Source organism: Tasmannia lanceolata, unplaced genomic scaffold (genome assembly GCF_043159265.1).
Source record: "Tasmannia lanceolata isolate RefF3 unplaced genomic scaffold, GAP_Taslan_0.1 ptg000013l, whole genome shotgun sequence".
Classification (NCBI taxonomy): domain Eukaryota; kingdom Viridiplantae; phylum Streptophyta; class Magnoliopsida; order Canellales; family Winteraceae; genus Tasmannia; species Tasmannia lanceolata.
Genome location: NW_027518690.1, coordinates 45,165,474 through 45,185,341, shown reverse-complemented (window position 1 = coordinate 45,185,341; position 19,868 = coordinate 45,165,474). Strand labels below are relative to the sequence as shown.

The following is a 19,868-nucleotide window of genomic DNA, read 5'->3' as shown; positions in this document are numbered from 1 at the left end:
CTTCAATGAAATTCTCCTTATTATCAGATCAAGGTGCATTCATCTGGGTCTAAACGACCTCCCTTCCTCCAGAGCCTATTCCCTCTGTCAGAACCTTCAGGTCTCTCTTTTTGTGAATGTCATTGGTCCAAAATACTGTCATTGGTCCCCTCTAGAAACAGGCTGATGTAAACTAAATTCTGATGCTGCTTTGGTAGGAGACCTTGCTGCTATTGGAGGGTTACTGAGAGATAACTCTGAAGAGCCCTTAACTGCCTTCTCCATTAACACTGCTGCTGCTACAATCCAAGATCTAGAAATCGATGCAATATTCTATGGTATTAAGCTGGCAAGGGAAAAAAACATAACAAATCTTTGGATTGAGTCTGATTCCCACCCTGCAGTTAACACCATTAGAGGCCTCATTCCCTGCATTTGGAAGAAAAAACACACACTGCACCAGATAAAATCTGAAGTAGGATCTTTTCAGAACTGGATCATATCCCATACATGGAGAGAAGCGAATTGAGGTGATGATTTCCTCTCCAAGCTTGACTGCCCGATCAAAGGAAAAGACATCCCCAAGCAAAGCCTTCCAAAGGATCTTTTGTCCATCTGCATTGCATTGAAGATTTCTCTGGAAAAATATATATTAGATATTGATGTTTTCAAGATCTTCCCCTAGATTAGAAGCTGAGTGTGTTCCCTTCGTTCTGGCTGTTTTGTAGCTCTCTTATTGTAATCCTTTTGTGTTTTATATGATATCTGGTTGGGTTCTTGCCTAACCCCATTTACCTACCAAAAAATTTAAAAAAAATAAAGCGACCGAACGACTCTGCTGGGGATCGAACCCAGAATCTCTGGTTTCGTAGACCAGCGCCTTATCCATTGGGCCACAGAGTCATTTTTGAACAATGGTTCTGACTAATTATATATAATATTTAAAATATTCTGTGCTTCTTATGGGTCTTTCATCAGAGAAGAAACGCGAGACAATGAGCAGCGATCCAATTAAAAGCAGAACCTATGTTTTTCCATCCATGGAGATGATTAGACGGTGATCCAAACCATTCATTTGTTGGGCCAAACTTGGATAGGCCATGGCTTGAAAGTGATCTTCGACGATTATCCTAACCCTTCTACCTGTAGAGAAACAGCACATTATAGAAATCCCTACAGATTGGAGGGTACAGATCACCCTATGGAGATGATTTTCTGATCGCCTATGAAAGTCATATTCACATGTTTATAATGATCCAACTGAAAACTTGCTGCGATCGGACTATCTCAACCATACAAATTATGTTTCTAGTCAAATTAACTATCTCAACGTAATTTTGAATCAAAGGATCAGTTTTGGACTCAAAATCAATTCTCAAAATCCAAAACAAATAGGGCCTACCTCTAACCAAGGTTTAAAATTTCGGTTTCCGTAACCGTTTCGGACCCCACCAAAAACCGAAATTTGGTAATTTGGTTCCTAATTCCGGACCCAAATTTCAAAATTTCAGCCGAAATTTTGTAACACTTTTTATTTTAATAAATAATGTCTTTAAACCGAAATTTCGGACCAAAATTACAGAAATTACCGAAATTTCGGATTTCGGTTGAAATTTTAAACCATGCCTCTAACTACCCAAATAAAACTTCTCTCTAGTCACACTGATGTATGAAACGGACCGGGACGGGTTTAAGAAAATGAAGAGATCAAGTAGCAAGACAATATCTTGATGAACGAAAATGCCCATGTTCTAATGCAAACGTAGCATGTGTGCTTCATGATCAGGACAGTTGGTCAGATGGAAGGATTTTAATTGTTTACAAATATCTGAAATCACATTATAATATAACATACAATAATATATTGCTTCCTTCAATGTAATTGCTATATTTAATAGCTACAAAAATTTACATTGATAAGGTATTTAATAGGTGTGAAGAAATTTACCTTATAAAATATTTAATAGTTAAGGAAAGTTTACATTTATAAGGTTTCAAATAACCTCTAATCCACCCAAGTTTTCCTAGGAAATTTCACGGACAGAGGCTCACTTTTCTGCGTCTTATTCACTTAAGGCGGCTGTTCTCTCATGAAAAAGTCAGCCGTGAAATGCCTTTCCACGAAATTCCCTGGATGATAAATGCAGTCGCCATTTAGACTTTTGAGTTTTCTTTGGATGTATTTCATTCAATTTCCAAGTAGCTTATCTCATCCGCAGTTGAATCATACGAATAAGAGACCAAAAATATTTGAATGGAAGGTGCCAATGTGCAATAGTACGCTTCTTATTTTCGATTATTTATGTATATTTATAAAGGTAAATTTCAGGGATGCAGCTGGGTCCGAGTTGAGTCGGGGTTAAGGCCAACCCTAGCCCAACCTAAGGTAGCATTACCTCAACCATAACCCGACCCAATCTGAGCCTCAGGTCAACCCTAACCCAGCCTGTCTCTAGATCTCGCCCTAACTCAACCCATCTAACCCACTTTCCAAAATTGGGCCAGGTTGGGTTCGCATTGGGTGAAGACACATATTTGAAATAAAAACACAAAAACTATACTCAAATGATTTTGGAAATTGCAATTAAAGGGAAGTGATATGTCTGCCGCTTTTGATTATTTGGGACACCCAGAAGCAGTGTATCAATGACTGCAGAGGGGCTGATGTACTTCATGTCAGAAGGATTCAACGGGGCTGATTGATACACTGCTGCTGAGTGTCCCAAGTGTATCAATGACTGCAGAGGGGCTAATGTACTTCATGTCAGAAGGATTCAATGGGGCTGATTGATACACTGCTGTTGGGTGTCCCAAGTAATCAAAAGGGGCGGATATATTACTTCCCCAATTAAATCATGACAAAATTAAGGGACAGAGCTGGGTCTAGTTGTCCAAGGTCTCAACTTTTACCCAACCTGAAATTAAAATCAGATTTGGCTTTGCTTAACCCCAACCTAACCTACAGAAACGCCAACCCGACCCTATCCGAAACCGGGTTGAGCCCATCAGGTTTGAGTTGATCCCGGTCCAAGTCGCACCCCGAGTTAGTTTTGTAGAATTTAAAAACCTACACAAAAATGACATAATATTTCATATTTTCGGTTTTTATTCCAATGGCGATTCTCCTTTCTCTCTTCGGTTCCTTCCCTATTTCCTCCTTAACACTAGCCCTATTTGTTTTGGATTTTGAGAACCGATGGTGAGTTCAAAACTGATTATTGGACTCAAAATTAGCTTTAGGCCCATTTGAGTCCAATAATTGGTTTCGGGCTCACAATCAATTCTCAAAATTCAAATAAAACAGGACCTTAATTTTGAGTCCAATAATCTGTTTTGAACTCACAATCAGTTCTCAAAATCCAAAACAAAAAGTGCCTAAGCCCTCAATCATGAAGAATGTAAGTCGGACCTAAGATATACTCATAGTGGATGGTCCCCTACTGTATCCAAATCAAACATGATCCAGGCCAAGAAAGTAGGATCCGACAAGGATCCGACCAAGGTATCTGAATTGATGGTGACCCAGATACACATACAAGTGGATCAGTCGGAAGCAAATCCATGGACTCCTCTATAATTCTAATCCTCTCTCTCTCTCTCTCTCTCTCTCTCTCTCTCTGAGAAATGGCAACGAGTAAGAGATTTCAGAAAATTTTAAGCCTCGATCGAATGAGTGATCTTCCAAAACCAATTCTCACATCAATCCTCTCTCTTCTTCCAATCGAACAAGCAGTTAGAACTTCCATTCTATCCAAAAAATGGAGGTATCTTTGGAACTCAATCCCTAATTTAGAACTCACAGACACCATGGATTTACCTCACGAAGACAATTACGTCTACGAAATCGACCTAAACAGATGGCTCTCCGTCGTTTACCACATCCTCCTCTCTCACCAACATCCCATCGAAAAATGTCGTTTTTCAATCAATTTTGTCGAACCCTATACCCTAGATTTTCACAATTTCATACTCTGTTTAAGCAAAAAGGGAATTCAAGAACTCATTCTCTTTAACACAGGCATCAATTTCTATAAAATCACGCCTTACGCGTTTTTATGTAACTCTCTGAAAAAATTGGAATTGTGGAATTGTGAGGTGAATCTTCCCTTTTCTTTTAAACGGTTTGGAACCCTAAAAACCCTAGAATTATGTAGTGTTGCTATAACCAATGGTCAGTTGGAGCGTTTGATTTCTTGTTGTCCTGTTCTTGAGAGACTGAGATTGGATGCTTGTGTGTGGGGAAGCAATCTTTGTATTTCTGCTCCCAATCTAAAAACCCTAGAGATCGATACGCGTAGCCCGATAGGGATTTCTTTGAAGGATGTCTCTAGTTTGGATCATGCTTCCTTTTGGTTTGCGTGGTCTTGTACGAAGATTATATATAAGAGATATCAAGTGGTTGATGGGGAGGAGGTGGTGGATCAGGTGGAAGAAGGGAGGACTGATGAAGTTAGTCAGATTGTGAAGTTACTGATGAGCCTGCACCATGTTCAGAGTCTTTCCTTATATTTTGTTGAAAGTTTCGCTGAGGTTGGTTCAGATTTTCGATTTTCGCTATCCAAAATTTCAAATTTTTGCATCTGTTTATGTTGAAGTATAGATGATTAAGGCCCTGTTTGTTTAAGATTATGACGACTGATTGTGAGTGCCTACCTGATTGTTGGACTCTAATTTAAACATATTTTTTAATCCAATAATCTATTTGGCACTCATAATCAGCTGTCGTAATCTTTAATGAACAGGGCCTAAGTAACACCAACTCTAACAGCTTAGCTTTTGGAGTGATTGGTTATGTCACATGGTATCAAAGCTATTGCCTCACGGTAGTCTTGGGTTCAAAACCCAACAATTCCTTGATATTAAAAATCCATGCGTATGGCCAACCCCAAAGAAAGAGGCCACACGTGATGGGGGAGTGTTGAAGCATAATAAATGATTGAGTAACACTAACTCCAACAGCTTAAGCTTTTGGAGTGATTAGTTTTTTCACATGGTATCAGAGCTATTGCCTCATGGAAGGTCTAGGTTCAAAACGCAACAACTTCTTTATATTAAAAATTCACGTGTATGGCCAACCCCAAAAAAAGGGCCACACATGAGGGGGAGTGTTAAATGATTAAGTAACACCAACTCCAACAGCTTAAGCTTTTGGCGTAACTGGTTGTTTCACAGTTTATTACTTGACTATCTGTTTCCTTTATGAAGTGTTTGTTGGGTGAGAAATTGCCAGAACGTTTGCCTGCACAATATCAGCTGGTTAATTTGAAGAAGTTAACCATGCTAGTGAACTTGACTGATGTGAGTGCTACTTCTATTTTGTCTTGCTTGCTTAGAAGCTGTCCATGTTTGGAGGATCTTGTCATAGAGGTTAGTTAGTCCCAATGATTGCAAATACCTTTCTTAAGTAAATGCATGATTTTGTAAATTGATTTGCTGTATTTGATATATTGTCAGATTTCCATGTTTGACCCACCAAGTCACTTTGTTGAACTTGATTACTGGGAGAAACAGAGGCCTTCAGAGTGTTTGATATATCACCTTAAGAAAGTTCAGATTGATGGGGTGTATCCAGACTGTGATTATGTGATGGGGTTTGTAAAGTACTTATTGATGAGTGCACATGTTCTCAAGAGAATGAGTATTAGTCACTACCCACATTTAGGGGAAAAGGCCAAGGATCGGTTATTTGAGTTCTTACTCTTGAGGAAGGCTTCTCCTTGTGCTGTGGTGACAATCAAGCCTTCTTGAAGCTATAAATGCCCATCTGTTAAAAAACTTGTTCACAATGCTTCTTCTACAAAGTAATAAATGTTGAGTTTCGCTTTAGTACATGTCTTCGTCAGAATCTTTGTTCATATAAGTTGTTTGCTTTTTTTTATGCAGTTTGTGATAAATTTAGGAAGAAATTGATACTAACACTGCAGATTTTTACCCTACCAAAGCGTGGTTGCAATCATCTATTATAAATCATACTATATCTAATGGATCAGATTCTAAGTATTTTGATAAATATAAGTATATAACCCTTATGAGACTCTAGAGTTAAGAAAAACAGTGCATCTTACTCATTTGAATTCAACATGAACATATTGAGCTATACTTGATATGCAAAATTATCTCAAATTTTCATTAGTATGTAGCTTGCAATGAATAACCATGTAAGATGTAAGCCGTGCTTTTTCTTTTCTTTTTCATTTTTGTTTTGGCCATTCTGTCCATCTCGGTCCCGACGATTTTCCCTTCTTCCTTCACTAAATTCATTGCCGTTAAAAAAAAAAGAAGGAAAAAACCGTGAGTGATAGCTTCTTTCTTTAAGCTGAAGTCTATTATTTAAAACTTTCATTTGTGATCACATTGATCAGCATAGGTTTGATGGTTAAAATTGAGTTGCGACGGCCATCTCATTTTTGAGCTGTCCATTTCTGTAACCATGATCAGAAGGTCACTCTTTAGGAACTGCAAGGAGATGCTTTTAAATATTTGAATCATGTAGATAAATGAACGGAGGGGATTGAAACCAGGGGAAGAAGTGCCAGAATTATTTTTTTTCCGACCAAGAGGTGGTATTCTAGTTCAGGTTTGGCAAGAGATGGGGAAAAACAATGCTGCACCTTGAGATGCTTGGTTTTTGCATGAATGATAGAGATATTTCATATTAGTTATATTGCTCACCATGCACTTGGGAATTGTGAAGTGGAAAGGATCAGGAGCATTACAGGTGATTCAAGAGTGCCTCTAACCTCATATATGTCCTCTAACGCAAGCACGCACCAAAAAAGTTGAGGCTGCAATGAGTACAAAGGGACAAGAGAAAAAACTCAGATAAAACTACAAATCTCTAGGAGAAAGAAAGTCAAAAAACTCAGGAGCCGATCTTCGCTCTAAGTTAATTTGCCTGCTTTTGCATATCGAGTCCCATACCGTATAAGGTACTATGACTGTAAATTATATTTTTGATGCATGCCTCGCAAGAGGTTTGTCCATTCTTGTTTGTTCTCTTCCCATTCTTGTTTGTTCTCTTCCATGCACTGGCTTTTTCCCTTTTGAAAGTGTTACCATACGTCCTATTCAAATTCTTCCATCCTATATTTGACGTATCTGAAGTGAAATTGGCATTAGCCTTCTGCAGCTCACAACATTACAGAGCTTGATATGCATTAATCTAACTTTAATCGGATTTTTATGTAACCCATTCAAGATTCTGAGCTAAGACAATCATGCCATCTAACTAAATCTAAAATCAGCACGAACCTATTGCATTCTTCATGATCTATAAACTAGCATACATTACCTCTTTTCCTGTTCATTGATGTATAAGAGTATCGTGCATACATTGACCACACAACAACAAAATGCTAAGTTTTGAAGTTAAATGTGATTATTTGGAAATCATGGCTTCCAAAGAGGCCTTCATGTCATATTTGCAAATAAGAAAAATAATTTTTATCTGCAAATAAGCCCCTTCTTTAAACTGCTTTAGAACTAAAACCATTTATAATTCTTATACCCTTCACTCTATCCATTTGATAATTAAAGGGTGGATGGTCACAAGTCGATTGTGGTTGCTTAGATCTGTTTTTTGAAATATAACCTCGCTCCGAGCAGTCACTCCACAAGGATTTCAAGGAGAATTTCATTCAAAAGAAAATTGTGAACCCAATTAATGAAGTCCATGTATGTCTAATTCATAATCACTATTAATTTGCCCATAACAGTTGATGTTTATGACAACCCTCAACTTAGCTCAGACTTAACAAGTACTTTAAGATTTTCAAAACAGGTTTTTTTTATTTATAAGACATTTTATTAGGGAAATGAAGGGGAAAACCCAACGATGGAGAAGGTCAAGAAGAGAGAGAGAGAGGAAATCAAAGATCAACTCCTAGTCTATCAGCATCACTAATGGCCGATCTCCTAACTTCATAGAAAATTATCGAGAAGCCCGCAAAAAGTAACCTCATTGCAACTTCTTCCCCCTTGTAGTCCGTTTCCATTTTCACTCCAAAGGCAGTATAGTAGAGTCTGGACCATTTTAACATAGAATAGGTAGACATTTTTTTTCCCTTTTTTTACCCTACAATTTATTGAGGGAAAATGATTTTACATTCAAATATAGTTTTATCATTCTTCTGGAGTTATTGTATATGTTCCTCTATCACTTACACCCTTTGAGACAGCTAGTTGCTAACCTTGTAGATCTGTACAGAACTTTATGACTCCATGTATGTTGTCCACAACATTAAACTACTAGGTCTATTGCAAATTGGAATGGGTAACCATATAGTAGGGGAAGAAAATGTGGCTGTCGCCATGGACCAAATGCCAGTAAGTACAGTAATTGGGTTTGTGTACTTGTTTGCACCACAACTCACAAGGTTGGCCCATTGTCTCTAGTCACAGTATCAGAGGGACGATCTTAGGCCCTTGATAAAGGGTGAGGAAAAATGCATTCTTTCCAGTTTTTTTCCAAGTCATCGATTGTTTTGCATGTCTCTATCTTGTGAATGATATTTTGTCAGCCTGGGAATTGAACCCACTATATGGTTCAATACATCAAGTCATTATTCAGAAATATTTACACATCTCAGAAAGCTTCCCTCAATTGAAGTACCAGAAAAATATATTGATCTGACCAAAAGCCCTTGAATGTTTGTATCATTCAGTGTAATGACTTGTCATTTCTCAACATGTACCAGACAGCATGAACTAGTACAGCATCAGAAATTTTCAAGTAGGTTCATCATAGAAAAGTTTAAAAATGAAAACTGCATTCTGTTTTTGTCCAGTCTCTGGTTTTTGCTAATTAGAAACCTATGTGCAAGCGTTCCTCGTAATGGTGAATTCTTTGATCCTCCACCAAAGCTGCTTCAACAATCAGCATTCTTGAACTCCTTGAAATCCATAGCTGTTAGTCAGGCAATTAAAGCATGAGATCTGTATGTTCAAAAAGTACAATTTATTTTGCAAAACGATACGTAATAGAGAAACTTTATGGTATCTAACAAATAAAAACAACACACATATAGCTTTAAGAACTAGTGTATTAACAGTATACTTCTACAGTTAAGTCTTGTTTTCAAACTCACTACTCAGTCAGTCCAGCCACTAAAAGAAGTTGACAGTAAAAAGTGAGTCCTTATTCTTCAAAAAGTAGAACACCTCAGTCCCATTATAATAATAATAAAAAGACTCAGTTCCATGTTGCAGCTCAGCTGCACTTTGAAATGGTGGTTTCGTTTGGGTATAAATAATTCATCTACTTTTTAGATGATATGGTTGTTTCGAACAGTCTCAAATTCTTATCGAAACCGATACAAAAAGACCAAAATATTTTAGTTGTCATTCCAATCAAAACCAAAACTGCAAGTGTATTAGTGGTATTAGCAACACGTGCTACATTATTATATTTATATGAAGGGACTTGCTAGGCAATTTCGCATAAAGCCATTTTGCAGCTCGTCTTCTCAAGGGAGAACAGACACCTCAGCTGAATTATGAGTAAGTCAGAATATGCTACGAGGTGGCTGTTGTCTCCTGAAAAAGAGAGCCACAAAATGGCTTTACGCGAAATTGCCTAGAAAATCCCTTGTATGAATTGCATATGAAATGTGACGTGCATACTATGCATAACATTTTATATGAATTACATGTGAAATGGGGAACATGCTGAGTTATCAGACATGCATGACAGCACGTGTCACTAGCCGTTCGATATTGTCATACCATTAAGGATTTTTTATGGGGTAGTTTTTGAGTGTGTATTTGTACTTATTCTAGCACTTCCTAAAGTTTCATCTTAAATGTTCATTATTTGCATACATTTTAATACATTTTCTCTGATTTTATAATATTTATGCCAAAATTTTCATATGAAGTCAGACAGTTTTTATTTCCATGACCAAAACACATACCGAAACTGACACTTTAAACCTTAATTTCAAATTATGAATGCTCTTGTGATATGTCTTCTTCAAATTTCAGTTTTTAATTAAGAAAAACAGCAAAATGAATCAACCCAGTAAACTTGAGTCAAGCGGCCAAGTATATTGTTCTATCTATTGTCTTCATTACTGTGCACACCGCATACTACCTAACATTGCTACTAAATTTTTTTATTTTCTTGTACTGTGAAAGATACATTGGGGACCAGAGGTCCCATCTAGCATTACATAGTATCGATAATACCTGGCCAGGAGCATACTCCTGAGCCAGGGAAGGTAAAAAGTAAGTAGCATTGCTATTAATAAATGTTGCGCCCTTTTCTGTATGAAGTAAATACCCAATTAAATGCAAAAAAGCCCATATGCTGGAAGATTGGCTCCAGTTGACATAAGCACATCCATGTTGCAGGAAGATATGGAATTAGAAGCCTATTATTTCTTCTTCTATATTCCTACCTTTCTTAACCGGTACAAGCTTAAAAAGAAAAGAGAATAAAATGAAAAGAAAAGGAAATGATTTTTGTAATTACAAGTTGCTCATCCTACCTTAGCGTAGGAGATGCCCTTGCTGGTCGCATTTAAATAATATGGACCATTCCATCAATTACCATTACTCTGTTATCTGTTTGCAGTTTCTGCCCAAAAAAAAAAGGAAATGGATTTAACCTTTTACATCATCTAAAGATTAGAAGGCCTGAAATAATTTTGTAATGTAATTCATCGTTCATCAATATAATTACCTCTAACAGAGATTCTACATCCTGCCTTGTGTAAGGTACAGCAACTCCCTGATTAATGATTTGTTCAATCTCCATAATAGAGATGAGATCCAAACGGTTTGTGGCCATATGCTGACCAAATATGGTGTTGAATGTTTCCACTCTGTAAGCCACAATAAACGGAAAGGCTTAAAACTACTGTTAGAAGTTAGAACAAAATATGATGGAACTGAAAGAGAGTCTGTGTTTGCAGAAACGAAATGCAAACCTTTCTGCAGAAATATCGCGATCAGGTTGTGCAGCAGGATCAGCTTGTGCAGCAGAAGAGTCATCAACTTCCATAGGGTCGCTGAACCAAGAAAAAAAAAGAGGACAAGTCAGAGAACTTGAATTACTAGACAAATTCTTCCAAGATATCTTAAGAACAATTCTTCAAAGATATTTAAAAGAGTTGAAATGACTTCCTAGATTTGAAAGTAGAAATTTTCAATTTTAATTTAAGAGTTACAACAAACACTACATATTTAGTTAGGGAAATGATAACTGCACGCCCTTGTTTTGATAATGGCACTCCATACTTTATTAACTACTATTTTGGTTGGTTCTTGAGAGCATCTTGGAAATTGTAACAGCCTTTAAAAGCTGATTAGAAAAGTACAGCCAGGGAATGGAGTGCCTTTACTGAAACAAAGGAGTGCAGATATCAATTCCCTTTATTGAGTTTAATATCAGAAAAGGCTGATGACTGTGTTTGAACTTCATAGAGATTGGATTGACTAAAACTGCCACGAAGAATGATATGGAGGTTGTATTTATGATCAATTCACAGTTTACCAGTTTAGCCTGTGAATGTTATCTAGGCATGGAGTTTTTAAGGGTGATATGATGAAATACTGAACAGAAATCAGTTTGTGATTCTCTTAATATTCATTTGGTTGGATGCATGTCAAAGAAACTAAAAGTTTGTCAAGGTGCATATTTGGCTGCAACAATGTTAATCATAAACTTATCACAATCCATCTATATAGATTAAATAGTAACTAGTTCGGTTTGAAACACTATAGTCAGTCTAATTATGTCCGATTCCACACATAGATGTCTGATCCTTTTGCATGCAATCATAAATAAAATCAAGAACATTCAACTATCCTTGATAGGTGTGCATCAACATGATATAACCCAGGCAGCCCGAAAAGAAATAGAGATACTTGCTTTCAATCTACTCAATAACCAGGAGAAGAATGTTTTATTTTAGAAAAAAGTTGGCATATATCTGGAAATGATGCAAGGACATGCAGGGAGGGTGTTATTAGGTCCTGGACGGCCACTTCCTGCACATGGCATGTTTGGTCAGAGATGGCTAACCACACGTGTGCCTTGAGTGGTCATCCTGGCTCTGAGCGTCCTGCTAGAGCTCCTCTATCTAGAATAGCACCACTATTTCTAATATCAAGCACTCACCTTCCCGTAGGAGCACCCCTACCACCCCTAGGAGCACCCCTACGTCCCCTAGGAGCACCCCTACCATTGTCAGCTCCGTCATTGTCGGCATTATCATGATCGGCTTTGCGTTTCTTCTCTAACTCCCTCTCCTTTTCCTGCTCACGGTCTTCCATTTCTGTCAACTCTTTATGATAGATAGCAAAGTTTAGCACTTTCAGAGCAGCTTCAACATCAATAGTCGAAACCTACACCAACAGAATGAATGTTTATCAAAAAATGAGGAAAGATGGCAGAAATTGCCAAATTGGTGATCAAGTCCTATTACATGGGAAGTTGCAGAGTGGAGAATATAAGAAATATATTCCAAATGGCTCCAGATTAGTTTGCATATTACATGTCTTTCTTAATTGAGTATTCCCTTATATCTTATGTTCTTCCTTTTTCTTGGTAATACTCCATCTTATATTCAAATTCTAGAAGATCAATAACTTCTGAAAACTGAAGACACGATAGGCACAAATTTCATAGTGTAATAGCTCATTAGGAACACAATCTTTCAAAAATATGAAACATAATACCTTATTGCTCAACTTCAATTTGGCATGAGCAGTCGAGAGACGGATAATGGTTTCCAGGGTTCTGGCAGTGATTGGAAGTGTGCCTCCTCCAGACTACAAAAGGATTATAAGATATAAAGATGATCTGGAGAAAGTGCATTCCATGCTAGTTACAGTTCATTAGATTGTAGGCTATTAACAAGAATGCCAACCTTTGCATTTGTGCCAGCATTCCTAAGCTCGGCGTACGCTGTTGCAATATGATCAGATGCCTGTACAGAGATTATCGTGAGAGAAGTTATGACAATTTGCATGATAAAGAAAGAATTTGGCTGTCTAAATGCCACTTTTGTTTGGTTGATAGTTGAAACAGGCACATACAACATATGTAAGGTAAGAGTGTAGGTCCTTGGAGATTATCTAGGTTTTTATTATGGTAAGCTGGGGTTTAGCGGGGACGCCTACCGGATGACATTAGCTAGGTTTAACAGATTGGTTCGGGCTATCCACCTTGGCATGCACAAATTTAGGGAACAAATGGAAGGTAACATAGAGGTGGAAAGCGATTCGTCTAATGTTATTTCTTGGGTGGCGGGTAAGAGTGTAGGTCCTTGGAGATTATCTAGGTTTTTGGATGAAATTTTGACATTGTATGATGATGGATCTATTTCTATTGTCCATATTCCTAGAAGTGCCAATGATCTTGAAGATTGATTGGCCAAATCAGGGGCCTTGCATGATTACTTGTATGTTGGGCAATCTTTGCCAGTTGACGTGCACTTGTAAGAGGACAAAACATAATGAGATATTACCTCATCTGTCAGCTTTGGCTGAATCCTGTTTTTGGCGTAGTGAATATATTTTTTGAGGAACTTGATGGTTAGTGTCTCACGCTTAAGTGCTCTTCGTTTTTTCTCACCATGAAGCATACGGTTGTACTTGACAAAAACTGATGCATTAGCATCATCATCGGCATCATCTTCTTCAACATATCTAGAATTTCCATCTAGTGCTCCTGTGATATTTTGAGTTAGTTCAAGCCAGATTTATCATTTATAGTAAAGAATATCGGGTATTTATATTCTTTGTAGCACGGTTCTACCTCCATCTATTGCAGGACGATATCGGTGCATGCGTAAGACATGTTCCGAAATTTGACGGTCAATATCAGGGTCCATTTGATCCAGGACAATAAACAACAAATCAAAACGAGAAAGCAACGAATCCGGAAGCCCGATATTCTTTGTTGGAGTCAGTGAACGATCGTACTGCATGTCATAGCCAACATATAATCGGGTTATTAAATATATTATATTCTCTTCCTGAGAAGAACAAAGTAATAATCATATTATATAGTCATATGACAAAGCTGGAGTTAAATGAATGGTTATAGGAGAGCCCAATTCAAACACACAAATAACAACTTACGGTCCCATATATTGGATTTGCAGCAGCCACTACACTGCATCTAGCGTTTAGTGAAGCGTGAATACCGGCTTTGGCAATTGTTACTGTCTGTTGCTCCATAACTTCATGTATGGCAACACGGTCTATATCATTCATCTTGTCAAACTCATCGATACAAACAACACCTCGATCGGCAAGAACCATTGCACCGGCTTCTAGCCTCCTTTCACCTGATCATACAAGTCCCCTGAGAAACCCAACAAAAATTGCAAGATAATAATAACCTACAGAACCCATTAGGGAGTGGTGCATTACCAGTTTCTTGGTCAGAGGTAACAGCAGCTGTTAAACCAACACCTGAGGATCCACGACCTGTGGTTGATATAGCCAAAGGGGCAATATTCATAATTGCTCTTAAGAGTTGCGATTTGGCAACTGAAGGGTCCCCAACCATCATCATATTTATGTCCCTAGAGATAAGAGAAATTAAACGGTAAAAGATTTTAATAGCAGGTAAGATGGGATCATTGTGATACAAGAGAGAAAAGAATTCTTACCCTCTTAAATGGGTTCCATTTTTTAAGTTCTTTTCCATGCCACCAAGCATCAATAGAACCACTGCTTTCTTTATCCATGAATGCCCATAAATAGATGGTGCAAGTGAATTGCCAAGCAAATCAAATGTGTCATCTCTCTCTGCTATTTTTCTGATGTTCTTTATGTCTTCAGCAGTGTAGATTGGTGCATTTGCCTCTTTATTGAGCAGAGAGACATTATTCGCTATAAGCACAGTCCTATGATACCAAAACCACGATTTAAAGAAGAAAAATTAACTTTGCTATAAAGAGGCTATGAAAAGAACCAACAAAATTCAAATAAAGCAACCTGAATACTCCATTCACACTGCCCTTGCTTTTCCCCGGAAGAGCTTTATATACCCCCACAATGGCTACACGATCTCCAGGTTTGCAAGAATCAACAAGGTCATCCTCTACAATGACATCCACTGTTCTTGGAAGCTGGCCCGGGGCGGAATTCTCAGGCACTTCTTGCATGGATAGTGTTTGGTGGTCCTTGTACTTGCACAATCCATATTCAGTAACCAACAAGTTGCCATTGTCATCCTGGCCCGTTATTCAATCGTTGAGATACTATTGTCTTGGAAAAAAGATACATGCTGTTGCTTAACATATAAGAACATTAACAATTGCATATCATGTTATGGCATAAAGAAACCCAACATTACCCTTGTAGGATACACAGACCCTGTGGGAAGACCTATATTTGATGTAATGTCCCGATATTCACGGGTTGTGAAGGATCCTGTTGTAGGGCAGTAATGAACACTTTTTACAACCTTCGGCCTTACGAGAGAGCCTTCAACAGTAAAAAAAAGAATGTTGTATTAGCTACACAAGCAAGATACTCAGGGTAAGCCATTCACTAAAACCTTTTGAAGCTTTATCAAAATCAACAATAGATGTGTATAAGAATTGCAACACAGACTCAAACATTGAGTCTATGCTTACAAGTATGAATGCCATTGTAGATGCACCAATTAGTCAAAACCTAGCAGAAACACTACCATGAGATTCTGGCCCTTAACTAAGGCCCTGTTCATTTTAGATAGTGACAACCGATTGTGAGCCCCAGCCCGATTATTGGATGCAGAATTAAGCATAATTCTGAGTCCAATAATCAGTTTGGGGCATACAATCAGCTGTCATAATCTTAGTTTAGATTATGACAACCGATTGTAAGCCCTAATCGATTATTGACTCGGAGTTATTGAGTCCAATAATTGGTTTGGGGCTCACAATCAGCTGTCACAATCTAAAACGAATAGGGCCTAAGACCATGATCAGTTTAGATTGTGACGACTGATTGTAAGCCACAAACCGATTATCAGACTCAGAGTTAACATGATTCAGCATATAGAAACATGATTCAGCACTATTTCAAATAAGCTGTGTGTTTCAATGTAAGCATATAGAAAACCTAATTCATGCCAAACTTTTCAATGTGAGCATATAAGAATGAAATGGAGATTAGCTACGCAAACAAGATATTCAAGGAAATGGGTTATTCCGGACTACTGAGACATTGACTAAAAGCCCTTGATGTTCACTGAAAATCAACAATAGTTGTGCATAGGAATTATAAAACAGCCAACATTGAGTTTATGTTTAAAAGTATGAATGTCACAGTAGATGCACCAATTAGTCAGAACGGTACGTGCCTAATTGGCCATAACACAAAGAAACAAGGAAAAAGATAGAAAAGGAAGAGGAGAGAGGTTGATTTGAAACAACCAGACCTCAAGAGGAACCATAACTCTCCTAAAACGTTAGTTTCTGTTTTGGTAGCAAATTCTCTAATTTTGATTAAGATACAACTCCTTAAATACGAACACGAAGGATTGACACATCATTACCCTATTGACCAACTTACAAGACAATAAGCAATAACTAACACCCACAACCCTAAAACACATTCCCACGACTACATAATAAATACATTACACCGATCCCAGAAACACCATAATTATATGCACGTATCACAGAAGCCCTGCTAGAGCCTCGTGCACTGAACCGCCCTTATCGGAGAACCTAGCAGAAACAAGCAGAAGATTGTGGCCCTTAATTAAGATTTTAAAACACGATTCAGCACTATATAGGATGAATTCTATGATACAATTTATGCATATAGAAAACCCAATTTATGCCAAACTTTTCAATTCACTGCAACATGCACTATCAAAAGCCTCAGAACCCACAAAAACCCCATCATACAAAACAATAAAATCCGAAAAATATAAAAACAAAAAAGCAAATTAAAGAGAATAGAAAACAAGGAGAGGGGACTGCCTACATTTGGTAATGATGCCCTCGACACGGACCATGGTACCAATGAATCCAGAAAGAAGATCTCTTGGTGTGACCTTGTGAAATCCAAAGGCTCCTTCGAATCCGATAAGCACTTGTTCCCCTTCCTTGAGAAACTTAGGATCCACATTGCGCGTAACATCAGTAAGTGCATCGGAAAAGGGTTGCAAGCACTCACTAGGGTTTCTAATTAGCCTGAAAAATCATGGATAGAAATTGAGAAATCTAGATAACAAAATGAAAAATAAAAGCTATCGAGTTCAAGAGAACGGGATTCTAGGACCTTCGGGCCAGATCATGGCGGAAGTCACGTAGATCTGAGACATCGACGATGAGACGGTGGCGCTTGTTGTGGATCATGTCCCTTACAGCTTGCATGTAAATACCTTTTCCAACCTAAATACAAATAAGAAAAAACATCAGTGGAGAATGAGAGAGAGAGAGAGAGAGAGAGAGAGAGAGAGAGATTTGGCTTACATCTTGATCTAAGAATTCCATGAAATCTCTCTTGTGAGTAGCCATGGTTTCTTCACTGATGTCCATTTTTGCCTGTGTGTGAGAGCTCTGCAGTAGAGAGATGGTTGCTGGCTTCGCCCCTTTTTTTACCTTGGGTTTTTATTTTATTTTTTTGGCGGGAACAAATGGTGTTTTCTGGCGGGCTTTGGCGGGAAAAGATGTGAAGCTGTAGGTGTAAGTTGTGGAATCCAACGGCCACGATTGTATCTTTGCGGGGCCCAAAACTGTCGCTTGCCCGAGAATAACTTGTAGAATTGCCCAGGATCATCAGATTACAAATAAGCCGAACTTGTGTGTCTGTGGAATAACGGTTTCGATCCCATCTGAGTGGCACACATGGGCCTGCTGACACCTGCCTTAGCATACGGGACCCACATTGAGATGTTGTATCTCTCCTTTCTCATCTCAAATCATTTCCATGTTTATCCTTTTGAGTGCTGAGATTTGCTAGCGTCCATTGCATAAGGCATTTCATGGATAGGCTTTTGCATGCGAGAGCAGCCGCACCGACTCACTTTTCAGCAGATTTTATCTTCACTAGTGATGTGGCTGCTCTCACATGAAACAGCCCATCCGCAAAATGCCTTCCGGAACGCAGCATGCAACTCTCCATTGTACTGCGCTCTCCCAGTGTGCTTGTTCTCCCTTCTGATAGGTTCGGGTCATTGATTTGATTTATCAATAGAATCAAATCAATAGTCAAATTCAATTGTGAGATTCATAACTACAAAAGTCAGGGATCAAAATCCGGGTATCCAGAGGAAGGCTCCTAAAGGACTCTAAATGATGGATGCTAGCAAATCCCTTAAGTTTTATATTTAAACACTCATTAGTAGGGCTTCAACTTGGGTCGGGTTTTACCCTGCCCGCATCGACCCGAGATAGAAATAGCATGGGTCAGGTTTAGAAATGACAGGTATCAGGTAGGGTTGGGTTTTAAATTGGAAAACCCGACTCAGTCTTGGGTATAAGGCGGGGTTTAAAGAATAAGAAAAAAACAACCCGACTCGTATGGGTGAATTGTGACTTTCTTAAATATCTCTTGAATAACATAGCAATTATTTTCCAATATATTGATACAGTTGTTTTCATTAAGGTGATCATGTCACCATATCAAAAAAAATTAAGGTGATCATCTCTATTATGTGAACATACAATGTGCTTCTTAAATTTATACACTAATAACATAAATGGAAAATGATAAATGTGCCCCTTTCATCACTCGGGACACCCATCATCAGTGTATCAATGTCTGCAGACAGGGTTGATGTACTCCACATCAAAAGGATTCAACGGATTTGATTGTCGCGTGCACTGCACTTGGGTGTCCCATGTGATGAAAAGGAGCGCATTTATCATTTCCCACATAAATTTTGAATTTTTCTGTATGAAGATTTGTTTTTTTTCTACAATCTTTAAAATAAGTCACTATCCTACGCTGAAAAAATGAAAACCCGACCTGACCCAAGAAACTATCTTGGGTAGGGTTGGTTTTATGAATCTTGGGTTTTCCTGTAAAAAATTAGACCAGACGTGAGACAATTCTCAGGTACGGGTAGGGTTTTGGAAAACCCGACCTGCTCAACCCAAGTTGCACCCCTGCTCATTAGTTCATTGTAAATTAACCACGATTGGTAAGAACCTCTAATTTTATCACTTATTGGTCTGATCGAATTTGGAGTGTTATTAGGATTCCACTTCTAATGTCTTGACCACGATCCATTTTAAATTGGACCATCTATCGGAGTGTCTTAATAGGTTAAAATTCTCATCAGAAGACAAGGTCGAGCTGCACCTGGGGCGACGCAAGTGGACATTTCGTACCTCTTTACTAAATTTCGGGCGAAATGTCAGGATTTTGGCTGAAATTTCAGTTTCGACTAGGTCCGAAATTTATGCCAAAACCGAAATTTCAAACCATGCTTGAGACCATGGTTTTAAATTTTGATTTTTGCTAGAATTTTGGACTTATCCAAAACTGAAATTTCAGCCGAAATCTGGTATTGCCGCACAAAATTTCGTTTTTTTAGGACGAAATTTAGATCGAAAATTTCGTTTAAAATTCTTTAACGCAATAAAATAATATTATTTTATCATAAGTTTAAATTACCGAAATTTAAGAAATTCCGAACAAAATTTGATAAATTTAAGGAATTTCGGTTTCGGCATCATTTAATTTCGTTCCTCACCGAAATCCATCGCTTATGATGTACGCCAGCCTTTTGCAGCCGTAGATAAAGTGCAGCTGGGTGTCCCAATAAATATAATGGGGCGCATTTATCATTTCCCCTAAAATATTGGAAGGTATTTTCATAAAATAATATAATAGAATCGAATTTTGGACTGTCCAACGGGCTCTCGATCCAAAACATGTCCATGGATATTTGTGTGTCTAGATCCTGACCGTTTAAGTTCGGATTC

The 19,868-nt window shown here is 38.1% G+C and overlaps 2 protein-coding genes and 1 non-coding gene across 3 annotated transcripts; 1 reads left to right on the top strand and 2 right to left on the bottom strand.

The window, feature by feature from the left end:
* Positions 1-809: 809 nt before the first annotated feature.
* On the bottom strand, positions 810-882 carry TRNAR-ACG (transfer RNA arginine (anticodon ACG)). The gene has a single exon. It is a non-coding gene; the product is annotated as a tRNA-Arg (tRNA).
* Positions 883-3,531: 2,649 nt separating this feature from the next.
* Positions 3,532-5,805, top strand: LOC143889244 (F-box/FBD/LRR-repeat protein At1g13570-like). Its single transcript, XM_077393418.1, has 3 exons — positions 3,532-4,509; positions 5,185-5,346; positions 5,434-5,805. The coding sequence occupies exons 1-3, from the start codon at positions 3,604-3,606 to the stop codon at positions 5,725-5,727; spliced, it is 1,362 nt and encodes a 453-aa protein (XP_077249533.1). The 5' UTR covers positions 3,532-3,603; the 3' UTR covers positions 5,728-5,805.
* A 2,774-nt stretch (positions 5,806-8,579) lies between these two features.
* Positions 8,580-17,638, bottom strand: LOC143890259 (DNA replication licensing factor MCM3-like). The gene is made up of 17 exons (XM_077394866.1): positions 17,409-17,638; positions 17,215-17,327; positions 16,918-17,126; positions 15,293-15,423; positions 14,932-15,170; positions 14,604-14,840; positions 14,362-14,516; positions 14,068-14,276; positions 13,742-13,907; positions 13,452-13,654; positions 12,852-12,911; positions 12,661-12,753; positions 12,101-12,327; positions 10,908-10,988; positions 10,661-10,802; positions 10,467-10,555; positions 8,580-8,884 (listed from the first exon to the last, which is right to left on the bottom strand). The coding sequence occupies exons 1-16, from the start codon at positions 17,472-17,474 to the stop codon at positions 10,499-10,501; spliced, it is 2,388 nt and encodes a 795-aa protein (XP_077250981.1). The 5' UTR covers positions 17,475-17,638; the 3' UTR covers positions 8,580-8,884; positions 10,467-10,498.
* Positions 17,639-19,868: the final 2,230 nt, after the last annotated feature.